Source organism: Nomascus leucogenys, chromosome X (assembly GCF_006542625.1).
Source record: "Nomascus leucogenys isolate Asia chromosome X, Asia_NLE_v1, whole genome shotgun sequence".
Taxonomy (NCBI): Eukaryota; Metazoa; Chordata; class Mammalia; order Primates; family Hylobatidae; genus Nomascus; species Nomascus leucogenys.
In genome coordinates, this window is record NC_044406.1 from 46275441 (window position 1) to 46288143 (window position 12703).

Below are 12703 nucleotides of genomic sequence, written 5' to 3' on the forward strand. Positions count from 1 at the left end.
TGAATTTTGAATTCATCTTTATTCCTCCAATCCAATTTTTTCCCATTTTTCAGACTTGAAATCACTCAGAACAAGACGTGCTCTGTTCCCGAAATCCTGCCAGACAGTTATAGACAACTTGATGTGCCTTCTGAGGACAACCCTTATGCCTGATATGTGGACCACTCAGGGAGGTCATTGAAACCCTCAGTACCATAACCAGGGACATTCAAACTGCAAACCAGAAAAATATGTTTCAAGCTCAAATCTAGCAATCTTGTTAACTAAATTTCCTCTGGACTCAGACTGAATTTATAGTTTGCTCTAGTCATTGACCTTTGGTTTTCTTTTGTTTCTCTAGAAATGTTAGTTGGGTTGGTTTGTGAGGACCTTGGCTAAGGAACATACTGCAGTCTTTCAGTATTATCCTCCTGGTAGCCATCATAATCTCCCTGGTGAACTATATTCACTTGAGGGTCTTAAATGTGTGTTCACAGTCATCAACGGTATGCCAGATGGTCTCACTGTAATTAGAGCAACAAAAATGAGATGAACAACAAAAGGAATCTTTCTTCAATGAGCTTGATGTTGTGACTTATGAGTTTCACACTGAGACAAGGACAACTTAGCCATGATGGTCACAGAGAGTGGAGCTTATGCCCAAGTTTTAGTCAATATCTCTTAAATGAGAGGCTGATCAAAAAGGATGAATTATGTTTTAAAATTCTAATTGGAAGGCCATTAGACTGAGGTGGCTCTGGCACTTTAAATTCCTGTGTGAACAAACCAAAGCCCAATGTAAATAGTAAATTTAAACTAGAAAATGTACCAATCAAAAAAATCACCAATTAATCTCTAACTAGGGACTTTCCACTCTAACCAATAAAAATTGTTTTCTTTGTCCTGCTTCTGCAAACACTATAAAAGTTTCCTTTCTTGCCCCTCCCAGCAGAATGTTTGCAGTCTGATACTGCCCTGATTCATGAATCGCTGAATATTCAAATAAACTCTTTAAAATGTAAATGTGCTCAAGTTTTTCTTTTATCACACCTGACACCAAAAGCATGATTCAAAAAGAAAAAATTAACAAATTGGACTTCAAAATCAAAGCTTTCACTCTGCAAAAGACTCTGTTAAAAGAATAAAAGACAAGTTAGCCCCGGGGAGAAAATATTTGCAAGCCACATATCCAACAGAAGACTCGGATCTAGAATATATAAACAAGTGTCAAAACTTACCAATAAAATGCAAACATGACCAGACATTTTACTGAGAAGGCTATACAGATGCTGATAAGCACGTGCTTAATCATCAGAAAATTGCCTTTACCTGCTCTTCCCACCAATGTTTAGCAAAACTTGTCAATTGTCCAGAGGCAATCCCCACTCCCTCTTACCTCCCTTTTCCTCACCCCCAGCCCCATCTTCCTATGCACTTTCTCATATTTTCAAACTGTGCCCCGCTCTCCACCTCCATCCTCTCACAGAATATGAGGCAACCTGACTTCCCTGATTTGGTTCTCAGAGGTTCTCTCTGTTCCCAAATTAGCACTCCCATCTACTCCATGCTGTGGACATTATCTTGGTATCCAGAGGAAGGCAATCCTGGGGCAGTTAAATCCTACCAAATCCGGCCAAGCCACCGAGAAGTGAAGCAAGTTGGTAAAGGAAGAGAAGCTTTCAGATCTGTGGGAGAGGGATAGACACAGCTGTGTGCAGTCAGAGGGCTCTTTCTGGTGCTCCCCTCATCATGCCACAGAGGCCACCGGGTTCTTTCCGGTCTCTTGTTCTCAGACCAGCAAGAGAAGATGGACTAACCTGAGGTTTTCTCTTCCCAAAGCAGCAAAAAGCTTTCAAATCAGTGCTAAATATGCCAGTTAATGGCAAGCAAGCTAACCTCTAGTTATTTCACAGGCAAATATGGTAAAAGTGGGGGAAGTAGGGCTGATTAAGGGGCAGGACAAATGACCTAGCACAGAGGGGTCAAAAATTGGGGTGCACATGTAATCCATAGGGACAGATAAACCTGGAATTAAAACAGTGGAGGGTGGAGGCTTTCAGGATCCTTTGAAACTCCCAGGTGGAACGCAGGTTGGACACACATCCTGCATGGACCTTTCCTGCCCTGCCGGGATATCCTGTGTTTGTCAAAAGGACCACACAGGGAAGCCCTGACAATTGTCCTTCCCGAAATCTGCCAGTGAGCCCCTCCCCAGCCTGAAGCAGCCGCCCCCGGCAAAGGAAGAGTAACTCTGGAAACAGCGTTATCAGCATCCTCCACTGACTTCCTCACCTCCTCCCCAGCCTCATTAGCCCCAAGCTCCTCAGCATCCTCAAAGAGAAACCTGGGAGGCTGGGATGGGGTCAGCACCCAGAAGCCAGCCCCCTCTGACAGCTTCCTCTTTGGCCAAGCCCTGCCTCTGTACAGCCTCGAGTGGGCAGCCAGAGGCTGCAGCTGGAGCCCAGAGCCCAAGATGGAGCCCCAGCTGGGGCCTGAGGCTGCCGCCCTCCGCCCTGGCTGGCTGGCCCTGCTGCTGTGGGTCTCAGCCCTGAGCTGTTCTTTCTCCTTGCCAGCTTCTTCCCTTTCTTCTCTGGTGCCCCAAGTCAGAACCAGCTACAATTTTGGAAGGACTTTCCTCAGTCTTGATAAATGCAATGCCTGCATCGGGACATCTATCTGCAAGAAGTTCTTTAAAGAAGAAATAAGGTCAGAATCTCAATCAAATAACTCTGAATCACAAAATTCTGTTCCCTTCTTATGAAGATGTCCAGGAATTTGTTGAAAAGGAATCAGGATGTAATATGGGTGGGAGCTGAAACAAATCCATTTAATCAGAGTGGTAATGGTCTGAAGTTGGGGTGGGTAGGAGGGCAAGAGGTGAAGCCAAATTCCAGCCCTAAATGCTAAATCCAACATTTCCTTTTGAAGTGAAAGCTTGAAGTTTTCTTTCCTATGAATGGAGTAGCCTGGGACTGTTGAGTTTATCAAGTTCATTTCTCAAAGTGGGTGGGAAATAAAATTTATAGAAAGCCTACAATGTGACATCTATTTTAAACCATTGTGAGAGTTAATGGTGTTCCCCCATTATTGAGGTGGTAAGCTGAGACATAGCCAGATAAAGTGACTTCAGTAGGGGGAAATGGGTAACTCTGTGAGATGATGGGACCCATTTCACTATATATATGCATCTTATAACATCGTGTTGTATACTTTAAATATACACAATAAAATTTATTTTTTAAAAAGGATTAAGTAACTTGCACAAGGTCACCACCTAATAAGTGGCAGATGTGGAATTCAAACCAGGACAGTTTGCTCCAAAGTTTCTGAGCCAGCTTTCTGTTGTGAGAAATGGCCTTGATCAGAGGAAAACTGGAGTTTAGTAAATTGCAATGCACATGGCTCTCAGCAAAGAATGGTGTCACACTTGGAATTTAAGCCTATCAACACACAGTCCATGAGCCTTTACCACAGCCAAACTCTAGCAGGTACTGGGGTGACAGCAACTATAACTCTGGCCATTGCCTTCCTGGGGCTCAGGACAAGGGAGTCATGTTATAAATAATAATAATAAAGCTTGGTCTGATGCAAGGCAGTGTAAAGGACCTCCAGGAGCTCCATTAATTCCAAATGGGAACTGAGGAAGGGCTTCCCCAGGAGAAGGTATACTGAGCAAAGCCTTTTAAAGGATGAGCTGAAAAGTAACAGGAAGTGAAGGGCTTCCCCAGGAGAAGGTATACTGAGCAAAGCCTTTTAAAGGATGAGCTGAAAAGTAACAGGAAGTGAAGGGCTTAAAGTGGAAGTAACATCTTAAGCAAAGGTGTGGGAAGAAGTGAGAGGTGCTTAGCTAGAGCTATGGGGTGTGTGTGGAGGCATGACAGAGGAGGAGGTTGAAGGGATATATGGGGCAGGGGGTCTTTAATTGCCATGCCAAGGAATTGGGGCCTTAATCCTGTGGACCAGTGGTTTCCAGTCTTTTTAGTGCCAAAGACCCTTTGTCATATATATGCCCTTTCTCCTCCATCTTCCTCAAATGACCTAACTTATGCTTTTACGATTTGGTGACCAAACAAGAGGCATTAATTAACAATGATTTTATTTGCAATCTGTATTAATCAAAGACATCTTTGCTTACTCAACCAAATTACTAAATAGAAATAATAAATAGAAAATACCAATCAAAAATGTTAAACTTCTTTTGTGAGGTATTTTATGGAGTTGGTGTAGACTTTTCCTATTAAGCCTTTTTAAAGGCATATTAAGCATTTTTAAAGGCATTTTTGAAAGACCACCTACTGAGGAATCTCTATTGCAGGCCATGGTGAGAGTGTGAGGCTGGGGAGGGGCAACGTCAGACCTGTGATTTGGGAAGAGCTCGTGCAAAGTGGACAGGACGGACTGGTGGTGTTGGCAGGGGCTGTGAGACCAGTTCCCATAGTCCAGGACACAAGTCACTGGGAACAAAGTAGAACAGGAAGGATACAGGTTGGTTCAGCTATAGAGTCATTCAGTCAACCAACACCATGCGAGGGTAAATAAATATGCAGATGTTGGATGTGAACTCAAGGTTTTCCGCCTAGGAAATGAGATAAAGAGGATCGAGAACACAGGCGAAGGGGTGCTGATTCCTTGGAGAGAGGCAATAAGAAGACAGACATATTTTTTAAAAGGAGGGAGAGAAATTTAAGGATTCAATTGAGGAAGAGCTCTAGGATGACTGCATATTCACCAAAGGGCAATAAATGAAGTTTTTCTTACTAGCGTTTGGCAGATGCTAGCCCGAATCAGAAAGCATTTCCCTAAATAGGTTTGCATTCCATTAGAGTCCAGGATATTACTTCATCTCCCTTAGAATTCATTTTCCATGTGCCCGTGAAAGGGAAGTGTGTAGATACAAGCAGGAAAACACCAGGCAGGGCAGATTGGGGTTTATAGCTCTGCACATTGAGAATGGTCATCCTCAGCACAAAGAGGCAGAGAGAGGCAGTCAGTGGGTCTGGGGAGGTGGTCCTGTTTAGAGTCCTTTTCTCTACAATATAAATACCTTTTTTCTTATTATCAAAGTCGTGCCTGTTTATTTTAGTATTTTCAGGAAAGGTTGATTAAAGAAAGCCCAAAATAAAATCACATATAATTCTTCCACCAAGAGATTGCCCCTTAGTCAACATTTTGTTGCATTTCCTTGCCACCCTTTTTCTAAGTGTGAATTAAGAAACTTTTTTGACAAAAATGTGAACATGCTATGTATACTTTTTGGAAACTATTATTTAACAATATATCAGGAACATCTTTCCACATTATTAAATGATCTTCCACACACTTTGATTTTTAACAGCTTCATGGTATTCAATTGCATCAATCAACCATAATTTATTTAACTATTTAAGCATAACTTATTTAGTTATTTAACTATAATTTACTAAAACCACCATTGTGAAACTAGAGGTTTTTATTTTATTTTTTGGTATTATAAACAGTTCTATGTTAAACATCCCTGTAGCTATATTTTGTGCACATGAGTGATGAATTCCTTCTGACAAACTCCTAAAAGTGAAATTTCTGGGTCAAAAAGACAAAATTGAAGGAGATATATATATCTAAATGGAAGCTTCTACTTATAAAGCTCACTTCCTGCACACTTACAAATATTCAATACTTTTTTTTTAGTTTGAATTTCTTCTGAGTTCAGCCCTTTTTCAGATTTATTGACCATTTGTATTTCTTTGCTAAATTGTCTACAGGTTCACATCCTTTGCCTCTCTTTCTAATGGTGTATTTGTTCATTCTCTTCTTTTTGATCTCCAAACATTTTCCCACTTAAAAAAAGTGATTACCGGCCGGGCGCGGTGGCTCACACCTGTAATCCCAGCACTTTGGGAGGCCAAGGCGGGCAAATCACGAGGTCAGGAGATCAAGACCATCCTGGCCAACAATGTGAAACCCCGTCTCTACTAAAAATACAAAAATTAGCCGGGCGTGGCGGCGCACGCCTATAGTCCCAGCTACTCGGGAAGCTGAGGCAGGAGAATTGCTTGAACCCGGGAGGCGGAGGCTGCAGTGAGTCGAGATCATGCCACTGTACTCCAGCCTGGGTGAAAGAGCAAGATTCTGTCTCAAAAAAAAAAAAAAAGTGATTACCATGACACCTTAGGAGAAAGACTGTGTCTCAAAAAAAAAAAAAAAGTGATTACCATGACATCTTAGGGGAAAGCCCATCCAAAACTCTCAGCTGTTTGGTTGAAATGCTATAGCCAGGTCCTATTCCTCACTAAGGATTGGACAATGCTTGCATCTGTTCAGCAACAAATCATAGATGGGTTTCCCAGGCTGGCTGGATATGCTGAACACACATGATTAGCAGATGGACATCACCTCTCCTCTTTTCCTTTATCTTTCCTTTGGCAAGAATGCTAAGGATGAATCACATACTTCCCATACTCAACCACTGACCTTTAAAATTATGAATGTTTTCAGTACTAATTTTCCCATGCATTCCATGTTGACTTTTAAATCCTGAATGAAAAAGTTAAGGGAAGCTAGGAAAATGAGTAAGTCTGATTGCCATATTCTTCCTACTGACAATATACCTATATACAAAGCCCTGAGAAGTCACACCAATTGGTAAGATTTTCCCATGATCTGGTTGGTCAGTATTGTGCGTGCAGGGTGTGGGGGTGGGGAGTAAATAGTGGCAGTACCTCTAATCACAATAATTCCTAGGAGTTCCTAGGCTCTTACCAGGGCTAATGCTTTAATCTCACCTTCCTTACTATACATACACTTGGTCTTATGTACCACCTCTACTATCGAAGTCTAAAAAAAATGTTTAAACACTTCCAACTGAGCAGTGGAGGGCTCACAGTAAAATAACTAAATCATCAGGCCTGATTTTGCCTTCCCTTCTCCCTTGTCTCTTGTCTGTCTCCTTGCCCTCAGAAGTTGATAATAATTATTGTCTTAACTCACTTCTTCACATCAACTCAGGGGCCTTGGGAAATACAGGACTCAAGAGCTGACGGCAAAAGCATCCATCTACATGTTCAGTCAGCCTTATGTGAATCCATGCACCCATTCATCCACCATCCATCCACCCATTCATCCAGGTGGCCCTCCATGCATTCTTCCACCCAACCATCACACTGTGCATCCCACCATCCGGCCCTCCATGCGTCTATCTACTCACTTATCTATCTATACATCTAAATACCCAACCATCCATCCACCTGTAAAGTATTGAGCACTAACTTGGTACTCTGCTGAACACTGAGTTACAAAGTTAAAAGAGGTCAAATATTTGCTCTGAAGGAGTTTACTTTCTATTAGGAAGACAAAGAAGTAAATCAGTGGTTAAAACAGAGTATAGGAAATATTTTTAAATGTCTCACACAGGGTATCATGGGAGTGTGCGGGAAGGTCCCAACTGGGGGATGAGGGAGTGTGTTCCAAAGAGGTGATATCCATCTGGATTTTAAAGGGCTACATTGGAATTTTCCAGACAAGAAAGAGGAAGAAACTGTCTCAGACAAACGTGTCAGCATATGACAGGTGATTGGAACCTCAGAGGCCTGAAAGAATGTGGCTTATCCAAGGATAGTCAGTGGTTTGGTGAGACCAAAGCAAACTTGTAAGAAGAGCAGCAGGCAATGCAGCAGGCAGAGCATTGTGAACTAAGCTCTAAGCACTAAGGAGCATGAACTGTAGCCTGAGAGCTTTGGAAAGGTGCTAAATGGGTTAAGCGTTCAGTGCAGAGCTATGGGACGAAGAAGAGGGAAGGGAGGAAAAACTATTTAGAAAGGCATATCTACAGACTTCATGTTTGACCAGATGCAAGCATGAGAAGAATGCACGGGAAGAGGGCATTTTATTCTAATTCCAAAGCTGTCGCTCTCCCCTACACTCCCACCCCATGTTGAGGGACTTGGGGGGATTGGACCACATGGCCTTGATGTTTTTTCCAGCTCTGAGAAACTGTAATTCTGCTTGTCCATCTTTCAACACAATCAGGAACTTGGCCAGCCTCACTTCAGTCAGGCCCATGATCTCAATTTAGAAGGAAGATGAGAATGATGTCTCTGCTTTGTGGTTGTCCAAATTCCAGGATAGTAACATTTTAGTGAATAAAAAGCACTGACATTTTCTCACTGACATTCTTCTATTCAATAAAGTAGGTAGTCAACGCTGTAAGAATATACATTTTTCCCATTCAATGCAATAAATTTATTACCATTTTGAATAAGGGGAGAAGTGCAGCCTGCAATCTTGTTTGTCTCAGTTAGTCCTTATGGAATGCCTCAAGCCATCACTGAACCTGCCCAGGCACTCATTACAAGTCATCTGCCAAGGCAGTGCTGTCGTCTCAGCGGAGCCTCCTTAGGAGGTGGGGACAGAAAAAAAGGACAATGAATTTGTCTCACAGGGCAAGAAATCTCTTCCCACACCACCCCCACCAATTGGGAGAACAGGAGCCCTGAGACCTGCCCTCCTCTACCACTAATTGTCTGTGAGTCTTCAGAAAAGTCACATATATATTTTGCTTTTAATTTTCTCTTTTCAATTTTCTCATCCTTTTCAATTCTCTTTTCAATTTTCTCATCCTCAAAACAAGATGGGGAAGGGACAAGATGGGGAAGGGACAAAATAATCTTCAAGGATCCTGCCACCTATAACCCCTAATAATGTTATCAATCTGTTTCTATGAGCTAATTCATAAAATGGGTGATAAAGGAATAAGCAACCACAAAGTGGTGAAAGAAACAAAATTAAAATTAATGGGGCCAAGCATGGTGGCTCACACCTGTAATCCCAGCATTTTGGGAGGCTGAGGCAGGTGGATCACTTGAAGACAGGAGTTTGAGTCCAGCCTGGCCAACATGGTGAAACCCTGTCTCTACTAAAAATACAAAAATTAGCCATCTGTGGTGGCATGTACCTGTAATCCCAGCTACTTGGGAGGCTGAGGCAGAAGAATCGCTTAAACCCAGGAGGTGGAGGTTGCAGTGAACCAAGATCGTGCTACTGCACTCTAGTCTGGGTGACAGAGCAAGACTCTGTCTCAAAAAAAAAAATTAATGGGGTTCCTTGGGGTTGGGTATGGAGGTCCAGTGGTGTCCCCACTGCAAGCCCAGGAGACTTGAATGCCACTTCCTCCAATTCTTGGTCATGTGACCTTGGGCAAATGACATAATCACTCTGTGCCTCAGTTTCCTCATCTGTATGTTAACAATAGTATCAGCCTCAGATTTATATGAATCTGTACATATAAAGTGTTTAGTAAAGTGACTGGCACACTTAAGTGTTTCACAAATGCGTGTTACTCTTATCATTATCTAAAAGAGCCACCTAGTGATAACTTTCCAGCTCCAGTCCCTTTGGTGGCCGGGGGGTGGGGGAGGGGAGTAGGGGTGGGTTTGAAACTCCACGAGCAGGAGCAGCTGCAGGATACAGGCAGACAGGCCTGTCTCTGGGTCCTGGGCCTTTCCTTATCCACCTAGAGGGGAGGATCTTTTCCCATAGTTGTCCTGAAACTTCCAGTAAAATGGACTCATTACAAGGTTACACTGTTTCACCTTTTTAAATACATTGATGCCAGTGTTCTTGTACAGACTCCTTTGTGCCTACTTCCATTGCAATTTTCATTGTCCTGCATTGCGGAAGTTGCTCACTGACAGTTTCCACTGGAGCACCTTCCCAGATGTGAGAGGCTGGAGCTCTAGTGCATAACTCAGGGGTTCAGAGGCCTGGGCTGTCCAGCTTCCTGGACAAGTCCCTTGACCTCTTTGCCCTTGTGATTTTTTGTGTGTGACTTTCTTTGCCATCAAAACAGTAGGAAAAGCTTGCAGTCTGTTAGGGTAAAGTTGTGTCAGGTAAGAGAAAAAAACAACACAATCTAGGGTTTGGGTCTAATCAAAATGCTAATTCTTCCAAAACGCATTATCCAAAACTCATTATCATGGGGTGGCCCAATAATGCCCAATAATAAGAATTGAAATATTCTTATTTAAATTAAATATATAACATGTTGTATGCTGCCTGATTTTCATTTGCAGTATGACCTTCAATTGTTAATAATAATGAAGGTAAACTTTTTCTGAGTAATTTTTCATACATAAATCAAAAAGAGATTTAACATTCTTCCCTAACGGAAATATCAGCACGCAGCTGGATAAATGACTATGGAGAAAACACAACTGTGGGGCCTAGGAAATTGGCAGGTGATAATAGGCCAATGCCTGCCAGGCACAGTGGCTCACGCCTGTAATCCCAACACTTTGGGAGGCAGGGGCGGGCGGATCACCTGAGGCCAGGAGTTCAAGACCAGCCTGGCCAACATGGTAAAATGACGTCTCTACTAAAAATACAAAAATTAGCTGGGCGTGGTGGTGCACTCCTCTAATCCCAGCTACTGGGGGGGCTGAGGCAGGAGAATCGCTTGAATCCATGAGACAGAGGTTGCAGTGAGCTGAGATCGAGCCATAGCACTCCAGCCTGGGCAACAGAGTGAGTCTCCATCTCAAAAATAAATAAATAAATAAATAAGCCAATGCCTCTCCTCCAGGAGGATTAAGGACTGGCCAGGCCATCATGTAGAATCACACACCTCCTGGAGCCCAGGTAGCTTCCAAGTTGATGACCATTTAGTGGTCATTCTTGCCTGAGACTTTGTTGGTGCTGAAGACTTAAATTTGTAGACTAATGGGGCTGCTTGGGGTTGGGTATGGAGGTAGAGTGGTCTCCCTAGTGCAGCCCCAAGAGCCTCTTCAAGAACCTCTGTGGTTCCAAGACCCAGCCATTGGTCAGAGGGTAAGCAGTTTGGGGAATCAGTGTAGGGAAAGGGAGAGATACTGGGGTGTGCTGACTGACAGCCCGGGGTCCACACCTCTGATTGGCAACATATTGTCTGACCTTGGCCAAGGTACTTAAGCTCTATAGCCTCAGTTTCCACCCTTGTAAAGTGGAAATTGGGGATTAGGGGAATCAAAAATGTCAGTGTATGTAAAGCTGCTATCTTTACAGGGAGTAAAAGTTCAGAGAGCTATGGCTAGTCTTTCTGTGCCAGTTGTATGAAGAGGATAATGTTTGTGCCTCACGTTTTCTGATATGACATATACACTACCGTAAGTTTGAAGAAGCAAAAATAGTCCTCTCACAAAAAGAATTTCGAACACCTCAGTCTAAGTAGGAGAAATGGGTCAGTTGGGCTATTTTCCCCTGTCTCCCTGTCCCTGGGCTCTGTGAGCCTCCACCTCACAGGCCAATCCTCAAAGGGTTATTCTTCCAACAGGTCTGACAACTGGCTGGCTTCCCACCTTGGACTGCCTCCCGACTTCTTGCTTTCTTATCCTGCAAATTACTCAGATGATTCCAAAATCTGGCGCCCTGTGGAGATCTTTAGACTGGTCAGCAAATATCAAAACGAGATCTCAGACAGGAGAATCTGTGCCTCTGCATCAGCCCCAAAGACCTGCAGCATTGAGCGTGTCCTGCGGAAAACAGAGAGGTTCCAGAAATGGCTGCAGGCCAAGCGCCTCACACCAGACCTGGTGCAGGTGAGTGTGAAGGCCATGGGAAGGGGGTGTGAAGGGGATGATGAGAAAAAGAGAGAGAGAGAAAGAGAGAGATTCATTCCCATCTCACATCTCAGTTTGAGAAAAAGGAGAAGCTGTGGTCTGTCTGAAGTGTGACAAAACACTGTCATAAAACAGAGTGGCTTATGGTAAGACAGGAACTAAACAAGGTTTACTTATAAGGTTTCATCCCATTGTCATTTCCCATTCTCTCTGATGTGACCCTCAGTGACGATTCGAGAAAGTTCCTAGCTGCGACCTCTGGCCTGAAGATCTGACAGGATGACCCTTGCCAGTCCACCTCCCTGCCAGGGCTCAACTCACCTGCATCATTCTCTGACAGCTCTTTGCCAGCCCCCAGGCTAGCTGAGTATTCTCTCTTAGAAGCTCCCATATATATCCTGTTTCACAACACCGAGAGACAACTTTGAAAGCCAAGTTCCTCTTCTATCTCCCACTGTAAGGAAGAACCAAACCTCAGCCACTACAGAAGCCAACTTTGATAACACTACAACCTCTTCCCACCTGAGAGCCTCCCACCCACTCCCATGGGCATGCTGTGCTGGGAACTTCAGCACCTTGCTGGTGCCATCATCATATTCTGCATTGGTTCCCTCCTGTACTATCATCTCAAGTATAACCCTTCTTCATCCGAACCAGCACAGCCATGGCCCTCCACACACATCTAGCTGAGCCCCTTTGTGCAGAAGATGCCACCTCAGAGGACTGAGTGGCTCACCTTCAGCAAAGATGAGAAAGGAGAGGCTCACCCCGACCTCCCTGTCATGACAAGGAGGGAGGACTTGAACCGACCTTCTCTTGGGGATGCTGAGGCTGCTTCTCACGCTCCCTGGGCCACTAGGTCCTTTACATGGGTACCTCAGGCTGCCTGGGTGAATTCTAAGTGCTAACAAACGCTCTGTTGGCTTCTGTAAGATAAGAGACATAGAGCAAAGAAAAATCACTGGTTCTTGGCTATCTCATCCATGTAACAAGACCATCTGGTTTTGTGCTTAGGTTGTGTGGTGTGATGGTTAATTTTATGTGTCAACTTGATTGGGCCGTGGGATGCCCAGCTATTTAGTCAGACATTATTCTGAGTGTTTCTGTGAAAATGACTTTGGATGAGATTAACATTGAGATCAGTAGACTGAGTCAAG

The 12703-nt window shown here is 43.6% G+C and overlaps 1 protein-coding gene across 2 annotated transcripts in view; it reads left to right on the forward strand.

Moving 5' to 3' along the window:
• Positions 1–2383: 2383 nt before the first annotated feature.
• DIPK2B (divergent protein kinase domain 2B) overlaps positions 2384–12703 on the forward strand; it is a 56624-nt gene continuing 46304 nt past the window's right edge. The window contains exons 1-2 of one of the 2 annotated variants that reach the window (XM_012498710.2): positions 2384–2685; positions 11261–11525. In XM_012498710.2, the coding sequence (XP_012354164.1) occupies positions 2453–2685; positions 11261–11525 (498 nt within the window). In that variant the 5' untranslated portion in view covers positions 2384–2452. The remainder of the gene's footprint in view (positions 2686–11260; positions 11526–12703) is intronic. The other variant, XM_003271026.3, reaches the window with a different exon arrangement.